The sequence below is a fragment of the Tasmannia lanceolata genome, unplaced genomic scaffold (genome assembly GCF_043159265.1).
Source record: "Tasmannia lanceolata isolate RefF3 unplaced genomic scaffold, GAP_Taslan_0.1 ptg000036l, whole genome shotgun sequence".
Lineage (NCBI taxonomy): Eukaryota > Viridiplantae > Streptophyta > Magnoliopsida > Canellales > Winteraceae > Tasmannia > Tasmannia lanceolata.
This window is the reverse complement of record NW_027518713.1, coordinates 3,245,317-3,261,557: the sequence shown is the minus strand read 5'-3', so window position 1 is coordinate 3,261,557 and position 16,241 is coordinate 3,245,317. Positions and strand designations below refer to the sequence as shown.

Below are 16,241 nucleotides of genomic sequence, written 5' to 3'. Positions count from 1 at the left end.
TCAGGCTATCTCTAATGTTATGACAATCCTCAAGTGGTTTGAGGTTACACCGGGCCTCAAAATCAATTTAAGCAAAAGCATGCTCTTGGGCATAAATTTGAATCACATAGAGGTGCAAAGATTGGCAACGTCTATTGGGTGTTCTGCGGAGTCTTTTCCTGTTTCCTATCTGGGCTTGCCCTTAGGATTCGGTATTCCATCGGCGTCCCAATGGGATTCGGTAATTGAAAGAATTGAAAGGAAGCTAGCTACTTGGAAGAAGAAATATATCTCTTTTGGGGGCAGAATTACACTAATCAAAGCAGCCCTATCTAACTTACCTGGATACTTCATGTCCTTGTACAAAATCCCAGTCAAGGTGGCCTTGAGAATTGAGAGATTGCAAAGAAATTTCTTATGGGACGGAGACGGGACACTAAAGAAGGTAAGGCATCTAATTAGCTGGGACAAAGTCACGCAGTCAAAGGCGAACGGAGACCTAGATATTGGCAAGATCAGATTACGTAACAAATCGTTGATTGGCAAGTGGCTGTGGAGATATGGTAAGGAGAATCGGGTTACAGGGCTAAAATATCGTTCCGAATGGGGGGACTGGAGCTTCAGAAAGCCCGCGAGAGGAAAGGGCTCAGGTGCATGGAAATCTATTTGTTCTGTTAAAGAGGAATTTGACCAATTAATCCGCTACAAAGTGGGAAAGGGCACCAAAGTAAGATTTTAGCTGGATCTTTGGTGCGGCCAATCTAAATTAGGCCTGGAATTCCCGGGACTTTTTAGAATCGCTTCGAACCTTGAAGCAATAGTTGCTGACTAACTGGTGAGAGAGGGTCAGGGAGGAAGAGGATTCTGGGATACTCGTTTGCGTCGAAACCTTAAGGATGATGAAATTCAAGAACTTGGGACTACTCCTACTCATAGAACCAACATATTGCTCGCAACATGAGGATGATGAAAGAATCTGGATTCCAGCATCTAATGGGGACTTTTCTGCCAACTCCTTATTCACTCTGTTACATGATGGTCATGTTTCTCCGATGAGGCGCATTTGGAAATCATTGGCCCCACGAAGGGTAGTGGCTTTTGGATGGACCTTGATACACCGGAGGATTAATACATGTGATCGCCTAAAGAAAAAACATTTCAGTATGGCGAGTATGTGTGTTCTATGTCATCAACATGAAGAAACTTTGGATCATCTAATGTTGCACTGCCCTTTTGCTTATCATTTATGGATAAGAGCAATTGGAGCTTTTGGGATCTCTTGGGTGTGTCCTCAATCTATCAGCTCCCTCCTATCTGGATGGCGCACAGGGCCTTTTGGAGAAATGGGTAGATATCTCTGGGCAACGACTCCATATGCCATAGTATGGAATATCCGGAAAGAACGTAATAGAGACATTTTTCAGGAGAAATGTAGAACTGCGGCTCGTATTGCCTCGGATATCAAGATTGAAATGATTTCCTGGACAAGGGCGAAGAAACAAACTCCTTATGGGATGAGCGACCTCATAAGGAACCGGTGGTCAGTAATATGGGATAGAACTATCCACTCCAAGCCTAAACCCAAATGGACGAGTCCGCCGATGGGGTGGTTGAAATTGAACTTCGATGGCAGCTCTTTGGGCAATCCTGGAAGGGCAGGGGTTGGAGGAGTAATTAGAAACTCTTCTGGATCAATAGTTATGACGTATTCGGGACCATGTGGAATATGTGACGCTAACGAGGCTTGAGGTTAGAGCATTACTTCTTGGTCTAAGGTGGGCGTCTGACCATGGTCAATGTCCTCTTGTCGTGGAAGGCGACTCCTCGAATGTAGTGGCCTGGGCTTCTAAATCATCAAAGGGACCTTGGAGATTGCAGGAGATTGTAGCGGAAATACTGGATCTAATGCAGGTGCTCAACCCGAGTTTTGAACATCGCAGGCGATCGGCAAATGAGATGGTTGACACTCTAGCCAAAGCAGGAGCCGACCGGGAGGATTTTGAAATACTATCATATTTGTAATGAGCGCTTTCCATGAAGGATATTGTTGTCCTAACCTCTGGAAGGGTGCTTTCTGCCTTTTGAAAAACATCGGATATGTCTGGTGCTCTACTAATATTTGTAACAGCAGGCTAGGACCACTGGTCCCGAATGCTTTTTCAATATTAATGAAAATTGTCATCTTTCAGAAAAAATATTTGTCACTTAACGTTTCACTTTGAGAATTGATATGAAATTGTCCTTTATTATTTTTAAGATTATTATCCAATATGCGTGGGTTTGAATGGGAAATAGATGATTACTGCGTGACAAGTTTGTTTGCATACAATTCGTATTATGATATTGAATAATTAATCATGTTATCTTCTATTTCAATTAATGGACTTGTCTGAAAAACTGAATAGTTGGCCATTTTATTATTTTGTTTAATTTATGTTTTTGTTATATTTTATGAGGAATGATAGATGCAAGGGCCCTCATTATGCAAGGCCTAAAGAAGGTCCCTTGAATAGATCCACGGCATTAAGTGCAACCGAATTCAGTTTCTCAACTGACTTTAAAAATTATGTGGATCTATTCAGGGGCCCTTCTCTTGCCCTTGCATAAAGAGGGCTCTTTACAATACGATTTACAATTCAACCCCTATTATAATTTAACTTCTCTCATCTGCTTTAACCCTACGTCAAAGGCTGCTGACTACGTTTTAGGAATTGTAACAGCTGGTTCAGCATATAGGCCAAGGTTAGTTCACAGCTATTATCAAAAGAATCGAAGTTATTTTTGCAACAGGGTTTGTGAAAACCTCAGTTTCTCGATATATACTTCAAATAATCTAAAACCTATGGCTGCTGACTACGTTTTAGGAATTGTAACAGCTGGTTAAGCATATAGGCCAAGGTGAGTTCACAGCTATTATAAAAAAAATCGAAGTTATTTTTGCAACAGGGTTTGTCAAAACCTCAGTTTCTCGACATATACTTCAAATAATCTAAAACCTATGATTTATGGACACGGACACAGGTGTTGCATGCCGACACGGACACGGAGTGTCGGACACAACGAACCCCAAAAATTTAGAAACGGGGACACGGCTAAAATAGAAAGTATATATATGATACAACATCAAATATTAGATAAAAAAAGCCTAAAAATAGTTTATAAATATAAGAAGAGTTAATAATAAATGAGGTAAACACTATTTGCAATAATAAAACAAAACGTCACACATGACACGGCACAAAAACATGTCCGCACTCCACATTAAAGTCTAAAACTTATAGCAGTACATTGAAAAGTGTCCAAAGGAGTGTCGACACAGGTGGACACGCATGTCGTGTCGGACATGGCTGGACGCGTGTGTCAGCAATAAATTCAAAGTGTCGGCTAAATCATAGTCTAAAACCCACTTTTACTACTGTTGTCTTCCCTTCCAGCTGGATGAATGCCTTCAGTACTCCATCGTTACGATGTTTGAGGTGCATTTCTAGATGGAGCTCATTTTGCGCCATTTATATTTTCCTCTACTGGACATTAATCTCAACCTGTTATTAGCATCTAATCTGTCATTCATTATAAGGTATTAACATTTCCTATAGAATCGCCTGAAGTAAAAATTCTTCGCTTCCTCCACTTCAAGGCTTGAAGTCAGGCTTGTCCGTAGAGTAGTAATCTGTTAACAGAGAGATTTGAAAATGAAATATTGTGTGTTAGCCTCCTTGCCCTAACACACACATATATATTTATTATGAAAAGAATATGAAAAGACTATAATGCCCTTAGGCTACATAAGCTTATTCTAACACTCCCCCTCAAGCTGGAGTATGAATGTCATACATGCCCAGCTTGTTACATAAAATCACTCAATCGAACTCCATTCAACGGCTTGGTAAGCATGTCTGCAATCTGATCATTCGTTCTAGTGAACTCGGTTTGAATTTGGCCTGTCTGAATCCTGTGACGAATAAAGTGACAATCCACTTCTATATGCTTAGTTCGTTTGTGAAATATCGGATTCATATCTATGTGAATGGCTGACTTGTTGTCACAGTAGAGGGATGCAGGTGAGGAGTATGAGAATCCAATCTCTGACATAAACGACCGTAGCCAAATTAATTCACAGCTTGTGTAAGCCATGGCCCTGTATTCTGCTTCTGCACTGGATCGTGACACAACGTCCTGCTTCTTACTCTTCCAAGATACTAGATTTCCACCTATGAAGGTACAATAGCCATTAGTAGATCGCCGGTCAGCAGGAGATCCGTCCCAGTCTGCATCAGAGTATCCCTCAATCCTCAAATGATTATGCTTCCTGAAGAGAAGGCCTTTCCTGGGAGCTTTCTTCAGATACTTCACTATCTGAATCACAGCTGACCAATGTGATGTCCGAGGCGCACTCATATACTGGCTAACCACTCCAACAGCATATGCAATGTCCGGACGAGTGACTGTGAGATAGATCAACCGTCCTACTAACCGTCTGTATCGACCAGGATCTTCTAGTGGCTCCCCCTGATCAGGTGAAAGCTTGACATTCGGATTCATAGGAGTCTGTGCAGGTTTTGCCCCCAGAAGACCTGTTTCTTCCAAAATATCAAGAGCATACTTCTTTTGGGACAAAGATAGCCCCCTTTGTGAATGTGCCACTTCAATGCCTAAGAAGTATCTCAGAACACCAAGGTCTTTTGTGCTGAATTCATTCAGAAGGAAATCTTTGAGGCGTTGTATTCCTGCTTTGTCATTCCCTGTAATAACAATATCATCAACATATACAACCAGGAGAATCAAACCATCCTTGCTTTGACAGCTGAACACAGAATGGTCTACAGCACATTGTTTCATACCAAATCGTAGGATGGCCTCACTGAATCTCCCAAACCAAGCATGGGGAGACTGTTTAAGACCATAAATCGCCTTTCTAAGCTTACAGACGGTATGCTGCAACTCCCCCTGAGCAACAAACCCTGGTGGTTGCTCCATATACACCTCCTGAAAATCACCATGGAGGAACGCATTTTTGATATCCAACTGATATAGTGGCCAAGATTGATTCACGGCCAAAGAAATCAATACACGGATGGATGGAATCTTTGCCACTGGAGAGAATGTCTCAACATAATCAATCCCATAAGTCTGAGTAAAGCCCTTGGCAACAAGACGGGCTTTTAACCTCTCAACAGAGCCATCAGGTACCCACTTACATCCGACTACCTAAGCACCAGGAGGAAGGGAAGCCAACTGCCATGTCTGGTTTTTGGCCAAAGCATCCATCTCAGTCTCCATAGCTGCTCGCCATCCCGAATCAAGGATAGCCTCTTGAGCAGAGCGAGGAATAGAAACCAATGACAAAGATGATATAAATGCGGTATACGAAGGAGATAACCGAGCTTAACTTACCGCATCAGAAATAGGGTGATGAGTGGTACGAGAACGAGTACGGCTCGCAATGGGGGCATCAAGAGATTCATCAACCTGAGTAGCATCATCAGAGGATGAGGGTAAAGGACCCGCTTGCTGAGAAGAGATGGCAGGGCATGAAGGCTCAACTAAAGTAGTAAAACGCTTGCGAGTATATACCTGGAAGGGACGCTGAACTGGATTCGGTGGCAAACTGGGAACCGGAACCAGCAATGGCAACGGAGGAGGAGATACCGGTAAAGAAGAGGAAGCAGGAAAGTAGGGAGTATCCTAAAAAAAGGAGACATCAGCACTGATAAATTTGGGGCGAAGCTGAGGACTGTAGCATCGATAACCCTTCTGGGTTCGTGAATAACCCAGGAAAACACACTTGATTGCCCTTGGGGCCAATTTATCAAGTCCTGGGGTGAGATCCTGAACAAAGCAAACACGCCCAAACACATTGGGAGGTAATGGAAACGGATCCCTAGAAGGGTGTAACACCGAAAAAGGAGACCGATTGTTAAGAACTGAAGATAGTAGACGATTAGCAAGAAAGCAGGCTGTAAGCATAGTGTCAGCCCAAAAAGATTTGGGAACATGCATCTGATACAGAATGGTGCGAGCTATATCTACAAGATACCGTATTTTCCGCTCGGCAACACCATTCTGTTGTGTGGGCACAAGACGACTGATGAATAGTTCCACACTAGAAAGAAACTCCTGAAAACCGTGCCGATCAGAAAAATACTCACGGGCATTATCAGTACGTAAACATTTAAGGGAATATGAGTATTGATTTGTAATTTCAGCATAAAATAAACAAAATGTAGAAAACACCTCAGAACGATCCTTTATTATATAAAGCCAGGTCATCCTGGAAAAATCATCAACAAAAATAGCAAAGTACTTCCCACCAAACATAGGAGTACGACATGGACCCTAAACATCAGAATGCACTAACTCAAAAGGACTACTGACACGACTAACAGAACGAGACAGGTAGGAAACACGATGGTGTTTTCCATACTGACAGGACTCACAATGAAAAGGACTAATAACACCAGAAACAACTGAAGAACGCTGCAGACGTTCAGAAGAAGGATGACCGAGCCGGCAGTGCCACATAAAGGAATCTACTGAGTACTAAACGCCATGAGAGTGATAGCATCATCCAGGTAGTATAGGCCATCTGTCTCATGCCCAGAGCCAATCGTCTTCCCAGTCGCAAGGTCCTGAAAAACATAATAAGACGGAAAGAATGTTACTGAACAATTAAGGCGATTAGTAAGCTGACTAACAGAAAGAAGATTGCAAGGAAAAGTAGGAACACAGAGTACAGATGATAAGGATAAGTGGGATATGGCTGTAACAGTCCCAGTGCCTGAAATAGGACATCGAGTCCCATTGGCCAAGGTGACCATCTTAGTATGAGCACACGAAGTAAAGGAACTAAGAAGTGTACTGTTAACGGTCATATAATGAGAGGCACCATAATCAATAAGCCAGGAAGCGGAGTGGCTAAGGGAGTAAGATGGGTTGCTACCTTCTGTTGCAAGTTGAGCAGCCGGTTGTTTCCCTTTCTCCTGTAGGCGCAAAAGTGACTCATACTCAGTCCGAGAGACGAGCATGGTGTCTGAGGGAGCAGGAGTAGGTGCAGCAGGTGTCTCAGAAGCGAAGTGGGCGGCTCGAGCGGGACGCAGCTCGGGATGGAGATCGTAACAGAAATCAATAGTGTGACCCTCCATGTCACAATGACTACAATAACGTGAGCCACGACCCCCATAAGTACGACCTCCCCCTGAATCTCGGCCAAAGCCACGGCCCTGTTCGCGACGACTGCGACCACGATCCCTAGCACGAGTGCCCCAAAAGGAACCAGACTAGGCAGCAAAGGCGAACTGGTCACCAGCAACAGAGATAGCCGGATCGAGACGTTGAGCGCGTTGAACACGAGAAAAGATCCCATCCAAAGATGGGAGCGTGCCTAACCCAAGGATCTGCTGCCGAAGAGGGACAAACTCAGGCCCTAAACCATCCAAAAACCAAGTAATACGGAGCTCATTCTTATGTTGAGCCAAGACCTTAAGGTCGGTGGATGGGCGATGATAAATATCAATCTGCTCACAAAGACCAACAAAATCCGAATAGTACTCAGCGACAGTCTTATCTCCACGCAAGATACGAAAGAAGTCACTGTAAACATCAGTAATCCGCGTGAGATTGTTACTGCCGGAATAGAGTGTCTCAGCACGCAATCAGACCGCTCGTGATGTATCCAGAAATAGCATGTGGCTCGCAATCTTTGGTTCCATACTCTGACAGAGAAGAGACTGAAGCTGGGCATCCTCCTGACTCCACTTATCATACCCAACATCTTTCGGAGCCGGATGATCCGTCGTGATGAAACGTAACATGCCCTGACCTCGCAAATAGAGAACGACTCCAGGCAGGGTAATTAGCACCATCCAATTTAATGGATGTCATAGAGGTTACCGACACCGGAAATGAACCGGAGGAAGAAGCTAATGGCAAGGCCATAATAAACACCAAAACTCAAATGGGATGTGGGTGAAGCAGACCAGACAAGACACACCACAACAATCACAGACACCCACAGAAAATGGCAGCCAAATATAGGCAAGCAAATCACCACGAAAAATAAACAATCAGAAGGAAAAACCACAAACATCCGCCGGAAGGACCCCGAAAAAACAAGCACGAAGCCGCATACTTATGGAACTACAACGAAACATAGAGACAAAGCTTAAGTTATCAAGTAGGAAGCAAAGAAAAATGTAACAAAGCGGAGCCGCGACAAAGAAGGTGAGAAATGTAACAGGAAGATTTAGGGCATGAACACCCGACGGCTAGAAGAGAAGAACACTATCCTTATAGGTCAAAGAAGATGGGGAAGATGTTACAAAAGAAGAAGGGAGAACGCGCAGGGGGGGCAAACAGGGAAGAGCAGGGTTTTCCAGGGGGGGCGCGCAGGGGGGCCAACCAGTGGAGAGTTGGGTTTTTCAGGGGGGGCAAACAGGGAAAGTTGGGTTTCCCAAGGGGCGCGCGCAGGGGGGGAAACCACTGAAGATGGAGGAAGAAAGAGAAAGAAGAAGAAGAAGAAGAAGAAGAAGAAGAAGAAGTTAGGGTATGGGCTTCAATGGAAGAAGAAGTTAGGGCATGGGCATCGGCATGGGCATGAGCTTCAATGGAGGAAGACAAGAGGTCTTCAATGGAGGTCCCTAGGGCATCGAGAAACCCTAGGGCTTTGATACCATGTTAATAGAGAGATTTGAGAATGAAATATTGTGTGTTAGCCTCCTTGCCCTAACACACATATATATTTATTATGAAAAGACTATAATGCCCTTAGGCTACATAAGCTTATTCTAACATAATCCATTGTTCGTTGAAGGTGATTCACGGAATGAGAATAGGTGCACCTTTCATGGCCTAAACTTTCCTTTGAGACTTGACAACACTTCTAAGGAGATTCTGGACCTTTGTTCTCTTTGGTAGATTACATTTCAGCGCTTTTGTGGAGAGAAGCCAGTGAGGTGGTGGATTTGCTGGCCGAGGAAGGGGTTGCACGTGAGTCGTTAGTTTTTAGGGTACTTTTTGAGGCCTAAAATGACTGAATCATGAAAAATATATTGAAATAATGATTGTAGGACCTGAAGAGATCTTTGAAACAAGATATAAATTGTTAAAAATGGATACGTTGGTACCCGGTTTTGGTCTTTGTAAAGAATGTCTGAAATTGTCTTGACCTGTATTTTGTCAGTTCCTCTCAGGCATTATATTTTTTTATGTTGTTGTTCATTAATAAATTACTTATTAGAATCAAAATAGAGGTGGAATGATCAGACAAAACAAAAACAGAGCTCCGTCATGGTTGTACCTGCCTGAGCTGTCGTGGTCTTGTCTGATATTTTAAAGCATTGGGCAGCATACACGAGTTCCAAAGGTCATGCACGTTCAAAGAAAATCTATAGTACCTAACAAAATGGACTAAATTAATACATTTTTAATGTAGAGATATATGAGGAAACAGATCGTAACTAATTAACTGACCATCTTTACTGAAATATTGCTGTGTTTATAGCTTCCAATTATGAATGTATAATTATATGCATAACTAGTTAACTGACCATCATTTCTGAAATATCGCTGTGTATATTACTATATTGCTCCCAATTATCAACGTATAATTATATGCATAATTAATTAGCTGACCATCCTCTCTGAAATATCGCTGTGTATGTAGGTTCCAATTATCAACGTATAATTATATATTATGTCTATCAGTCCACAAGAAGTAAGAAGTGCCTTTAATTCCTCGGCCCAGTTAAGGTAGCATGGAAATTGAAAATGGCTGACATTAAGCAAGGTTAGGATACTCGGGTCTCAGACCTTGTGAAGGCAAAAATCATGATTAAAGCAACTTGACTCCATGACTTGAATGAGTCAGATTGTTTCTAAATGATTTAGATATGACATTCTAGTGAGGGAAATTATTAAGCCAATTGCACATTTTGAGACATCAAAACTATTAGTACTTGAAGTATAGACATGCTCACTTTGCAAAAATTATTGCAGTAAATAGACATTGTTGTGAATTGCCAAATCTATTTTTGTTTGGGAAAATCTTTTAACTGAGGCTGATAGCATACATGGTGTCAGTCTGTTCTCTTCTCTATATTCGGGACTTGCATTCTCCTTAATTTTCTGTATTGATTTTATTTTGGTATTGTTTTGCAGCTTTTTGAGTGGTTAGAAGCAAACAAACACCTCGATTTCACCGAGCGAGATTATGCATCTCGCCTGGATTTGATTGCTAAGGTTTATGGTCTTAGAAGGGCTGAAAAGTATATCGAAAAAATTCCAGAATCCTTCCGAGGGGAAGTATTATACAGGACTTTCTTGGCTAACTGTACGGTGGTTGTCAATATCCAAAAAGTGGAAGAAGTGTTTAACAAGATGAGGGACATGGGTTTCCCATTGACCCCATTTTCTTGCAACCAGTTGCTTTTGCTCTATAAGAGGACTGATAAGAGGAAAATAGCGGATGTTCTATTGATGATGGAGAAGGATAATGTCAAGCCAAATCTGTTCACCTACAGGCTTTTAGTCGATGCCAAAGGCCGTTCAAATGATATATTAGGAATGGAACAGATTATTGAGACCATGAAGGCTGAAGGTGTCGAGCCGGACTTTTCGATCCAAGCAATGGTGGCAAAGCACTACATCTTTGCGGGATTCAAAGAGAAGGCAGAGGCGATGTTGAAGGATATGATGGTGGGTGACCTAAAGGATAATCGTGGTGCTTGCAAGGCTTTGCTTCCTCTATATGCAGCTCTTGGCAAACCCGATGAGGTGCTTAGGGTTTGGAAGGTGTGTGCGGCCAAACCCCGATTGGACGAGTGTTTAGCTGCCATTGAAGCTTGGGGTAAGCTCGGGTGTGTAGAAGATGCGGAGGCAGTCTTTCAGAAGATGCAAAAATCATGGAATAAGCTCTCTACGAAATGTTACACTGCCCTTCTTAGGGTTTATGCTAATCATAAAATGCTGGCCAAGGGAAAAGATTTGGCAAAGCTAATGTCGGATAATAATTGCGTGATAGGCCCGTACACTTGGGATGCACTGGTGAAGCTCTATGTGGGTGCTGGTGAAGTGGAGAAAGCGGACTCGATTTTGCAGAAGGCGACCCAACAGAGCCACAAGAAGCCCTTATATAGCTCCTACTTGGCTATCTTGGATAAGTATGCTAGAAGGGGTGATGTCCATAATGCCGAAAAGATTTTTCACAGGCTGAGACAGTCTGGGTATGTGAATAGGTTGCAGCAGTACCAGATACTCCTTCAGGTTTATATTACGGCCAAAACTCCAGCTTATGGGTTTAAGGAGAGGATGAAAGCGGATAATCTTTTCCCAAACAAGGCGGTGGCGGCACAGCTGGCACAAGTTGACGCGTTTAAGAAGACGCTTATGTCAGAGTTGCTTGATTGAGACTGTTCAAGAATGAGGTATGAGCTTTTTTATCATCACTAAATCTATCTGTTTATTTTAAAAGCTGATGTGATCCAATGTTGTTTATGAGAGGGAATGGATGTTTTCCTTATCCTTCTGCCGTTTTGAGTGCTATGCTATTTATACCTAAGATTTAGGATCAAGAGAGAGATAGTGTCTTAATTTTCAAAAAAGAACAAGAAAAAAAGAGAGCAAGATAGTGTCTTAGAAACAGTGGTAATTGTTGAAATGGAACTTAATGCGATACATGTCTCCCTTTAGAATTCAGATAGTTCAAGTCTCTTTCCATTGCTAATCATATTATTGGATCTGGGACCTTATTGATACATTTTTTGATGTAACTTATGCTGTTCATCTCTCTTGCCATTCATGTCTCCCTTTAGTGTTAAGATATTTCTGTCTCTTTTGTAGCTACCCATATTATTAGATTTGGGACCTCATTGCTACTTGTTTGAATGGAATTTACCCTCTTCATCTCTCTCAATTCTTCATTTTGGAGCGTTGGGATTGTTCAATCTGTCTGTTTTTCTGGGTCTGACCTGATCAAGATGGGAACGACTCAATGAGCGGCGAAGATTGCATATGCTTGTCTGCAGGTGGGAATTCAAGTTGAGCTTTTACCATGAAATTGGTTCTATTTAGGGTTCATTCCAATTCATTTTTTAGCGAAAGCTCAACCCGACCTGACCCAAGTTTTCACCAGTAGGCCCGCAAATGTGGGACCCGCAGTACAAATTCTTGTCACTTGTGCTCCTATGTGAATCTATGGCTAACAATTGTCAGCTGTTGGTGCTTAATGTTCTTGATCAGATGAGATACGTGGATTTTAGAATCTTGGATTTCCTCAAAAATCATGCATGCCATCCGTTTCGCTTCTCTTTAGAATCCTGGATTTTAGGTAAGAAATCCAGGTCTTAGAAATATCTCCCCTATCATGAGATTTCTAAAACTTGGAAACATGGGATGATCTCCTACTCTCTTGCTGATGGAAAGAAGGGTGAGAAATCAGAAAGCGCCCGACGCCCCCCTTCTCTAGTCTCTCATCCAGGATTTTGAGGAAATCCAAGATTCTAAAATCTGTGTATCCAAACGGTCCTACATGCTAAACATTTTTTTGGTATTTAAGCTGGGATCGGACCTCCTACATGCTAACCATGTGCTGTGTATGGTGAGTCGTACATACAACTCAGATGATACTTGAAGGACATTCCGTGATTGCCATAAATCCATCTTATGGTAAGAGTAAACAGTAAGATCCTAATTACCTCACCAATATTCATGACATGATATTGGAAAGTGGTAAACGGCCAAAGTCATAATGGTCAGATAATCTTTTCCTTTCGGGTATTCAACTGCCATAGACTAATCTTACCCGCATATAGCCTTTGATCTGTCTTTCTTTTCCCTTTTTTTTTTTTTTTTTGAACCGTTAGCTTTTGATCTGACTATCACCAGATGATCCTATGCTGCAGGATTTTGAGGAAAGAAAAAGAAAAGACAGATCAAAGGTTATAACAGTGAGTCTGATAATTTTTTTTATTTTTGTTTATGAAAATCGACATATCTATTCATAATAACAAAAGGGAGGTGATATTTACGCCCCTTTTGATAACCAGGGAGACCCAGCGTCAGTGTATCAATGACAAAAAGGGAGCTAATGTACCTGATGTCAGAAAAATTCAGTGGCTTTGATTGCAAAGTACATTGGCAATGGGTTTCCCTCGTGATCAAAAGGGGCGTAAATATCATTTACCTAACAAAATGTTCAAAGATTGGGGACAAGTAGTCCCATCCCATTACATAACATCGTGAGCCAATCCATATGCTCCCATTTTTAATAAAATTACTGCCAAAGGAGGATTCTCCAATGGCAAAACGAAAAAAGATAGAACACCATCAGGAAGAACTTTAAAACTTCAGTGTATGGCCTGACATTTCATCTCCACAAGTAGAATCAAAATCTCAACCACTCCCATTAATGAGTCTGATAAAAGTTGTACTCATAAACATGTAGAATCGAAAGGAAAAGAGTGACTTATCGATTAGTCAAGGCACGAACCTAAATTCACTTTCCTTGAGGTAAGTATCATCCCCACATACAACAAATCATGGTGCAATATGGGAACTCCAATGTATGTTTCTAGGATACAACTCCGCTCCTGGGGGTGTGCACTCACGTTACACGGATGCATAGTAAACGTGATTTATGCAGCCTTGGTGAGAGAAAGAGAGAGAGAAAGAAAACCTTGAAATCTCGGGAACAACCCTAAACAAACGAAGAAAAGCAGTATCCCATGCTGTTTCCGTATCCGATACAGTCCTTTTAAGGAAGTTTAACAGACACCTTAATTAAAGGACACGATTAGAAAACATTTTAGAACGTTACCCAACGGAAACATAGAAGAATTTGCATTACACGGTCGTTAAAGAGATTTATGGCGGTAAAATAAATGACCGCATACCGACTTACGTTTTGCACGGAAAAAGAGGATTTGTGGCTGTAATTGAAATATCTATAGGCAACCGGAGGGGGGGGGGGGGGGGGGGGTTTATAAAAACTTTTGCACTAGTTGATTAATTTGGGTTTATAAAAACTTTTGCACTTATCACCAAAGAGATAGAGAGAAGAAGATGAAGCTTGTACAGAAACGATTTATAGTGTCCCGGTCTTAATCCAAGACCTACTCCACTCTTCTCAAGTTTATCTCCTTGAGGAATTTACTATCTTGATCCTCCTTGAGGGCCAGATCCGAGCATCAATCTCCAAGGGATTTAACTAGGGTGCCCTTTCCACCACTTACAAGTTGATGAAATAAAGAGAAGAAGATCAATCACTTGGCCTCTTAGAAGGCTAATTTGTACAATGGAGAATCACTCAAGCTCTCTTGAAGATTGCAATATCAAGGCTTGATCAAAACACTAATTGATTTCTAAAGTTCAAGGTAATAGTGTGTAAATTATAAATATGTTATTATTGTAATATTGCCCTTACTTAAGGGTATAACTGTCATGTTAAACTTATCTTTAATATTAAAGGAGACAACCAGTGAGATAGAAACGACACTGGATTGCAAAATATCCTAATATTTTTAATATTGGGGACTACTAATATATCATTCATTTTGAATTGATGATTAGTAGTATGAAGAGTCGAATTTCCAATATGGGAAATGGGCAATAAATTTCCATTTCCTACATAAATTCGATCATTTCCAAAATATGGAGTTTTTGATGAAAGAATACCTTCTGATGGTGTCATATGAGAAGTAGCACCTGTATCAGGAAACCAAGGTTGAGGGAAATATTCATTGACATGCATAGCAGTAAAGGATTGAGGTAAATGATTGGCAGTGTAAGCTTGGTTACACCGATTTTTACACTCAAGTGGGGTATGGTTGGCCTTGGTGCAAATCCGACAGATTTCAAATTTATTTTGTGGGATAGGAGGTTTTCCAAGAATACCTTCTGAAGGATTTCGGAAAGAGGGTGGAGGAAAATTTTGAAATTGGGGATTTCGGAAAAAGGGTGGAGGAAAATTTCGAAATTGGGGATTTTCATGATTATAAAAATTGGAATTAGGATTCGATTTGCCACGTCCTGAAAATTGATATTGATTAAATCGACCTCCACGTCCACGTCCACCACGATTACCACGATAACCACGACCTCGTGTAGCAAAGAAGACTTTATCAATTGGAGGAGGGGAAGGATTATGTTGGACTATTCTGTGTTCTTGAGCAAGAAGAATGGGGCGAATTTGGTTAAATTTAGGAAGAGGTGGATGGGCAGTAATAGCAGAAATGAAATTGTCATAGTCGAAATTGAGACCACCTAAGGCTTGCATCACTAAATCTTCATCTTCTAAAGGATGGCCTATTGCGCTTAAGGAATCAGAAATATTTTTAATTTCTTGAAGGAAGGTATCCATTGATTTGTCTAACTTTTTAAGTTCATGGAATGCAATTTTCAATTGAAGATAGTGTGCATTTGCTTGATCGTGAAATAGTTTTTCAATGGATGTCCAGGTTTCCCAAGCGGTAAGAGATTGATATGGTTTAAGGATGTGTTTTAGAACATCGGTAGACAGACTTGCGTTAAGCCAAGAAACGACCCTATCGTTTATGCGTTTCCATATGAGATAATCAGGATTAGGAATTGATAATCCAGATTCATTAACTTTTGTTGAAGGAGGTGGTGTAGAAGAACCATCAACATGATCTAAAACATTGTAACCGTTGAGAATGGGGAGAAAGATGGTTTGCCAAAGTATAAAATTTTCTTGATCAAGATTAATAGTGACAAAAGATTTAATGTTAGATATTTCGAAAACAGGATGAGAATCTGTTTGAGAAGAAGATACTGAAAATATTTGTGAAGGAGAAGTATTTGGATCAAGTGTTGAAGTTGAAATGTTTGAAACGAAATTTGGAGAAGACATGTTAAAAAAAAATGCGATAAAAAAAATTTTGGAGGAGAAAAAAATATAGGAGATAAAGATTTGATAAGAAAATTTGTAGGAGAAAAAGATTTGAGATAGGATCACTCTGCTCTGATACCATAAACAAATTCAGAAAACATAGGATATTTTGCAATCCAGTGTCGTTTCTGTTTCACTGGTTGTCTCCTTTAATATTAAAGATAAGTTTAACATGACAGTTATACCCTTAAGTAAGGGCAATATTACAATAATAACATATTTATAATTTACACGCTATTACAAGGCACAATGTGTTTGGAAAGAGAGATTGAAAATTCCAAGAGTATTTTCAAGTTTTTGTAGGCTTTAGGGATAAAAAAGTCTTTAATTGAAGAAATAAATGCCCAAAACCATCATAAAT

At 41.0% G+C, this 16,241-nt stretch overlaps 1 protein-coding gene across 1 annotated transcript in view; it reads left to right on the top strand.

Moving 5' to 3' along the window:
* LOC143859727 (pentatricopeptide repeat-containing protein At1g80270, mitochondrial-like) overlaps positions 1-11,882 on the top strand; it is a 48,592-nt gene extending 36,710 nt beyond the window's left edge. The window contains exon 3 of the mRNA XM_077370379.1: positions 10,135-11,882. Within this exon, the coding sequence (XP_077226494.1) occupies positions 10,135-11,382 (1,248 nt within the window). The 3' untranslated portion in view covers positions 11,383-11,882. The remainder of the gene's footprint in view (positions 1-10,134) is intronic.
* Positions 11,883-16,241: the final 4,359 nt, after the last annotated feature.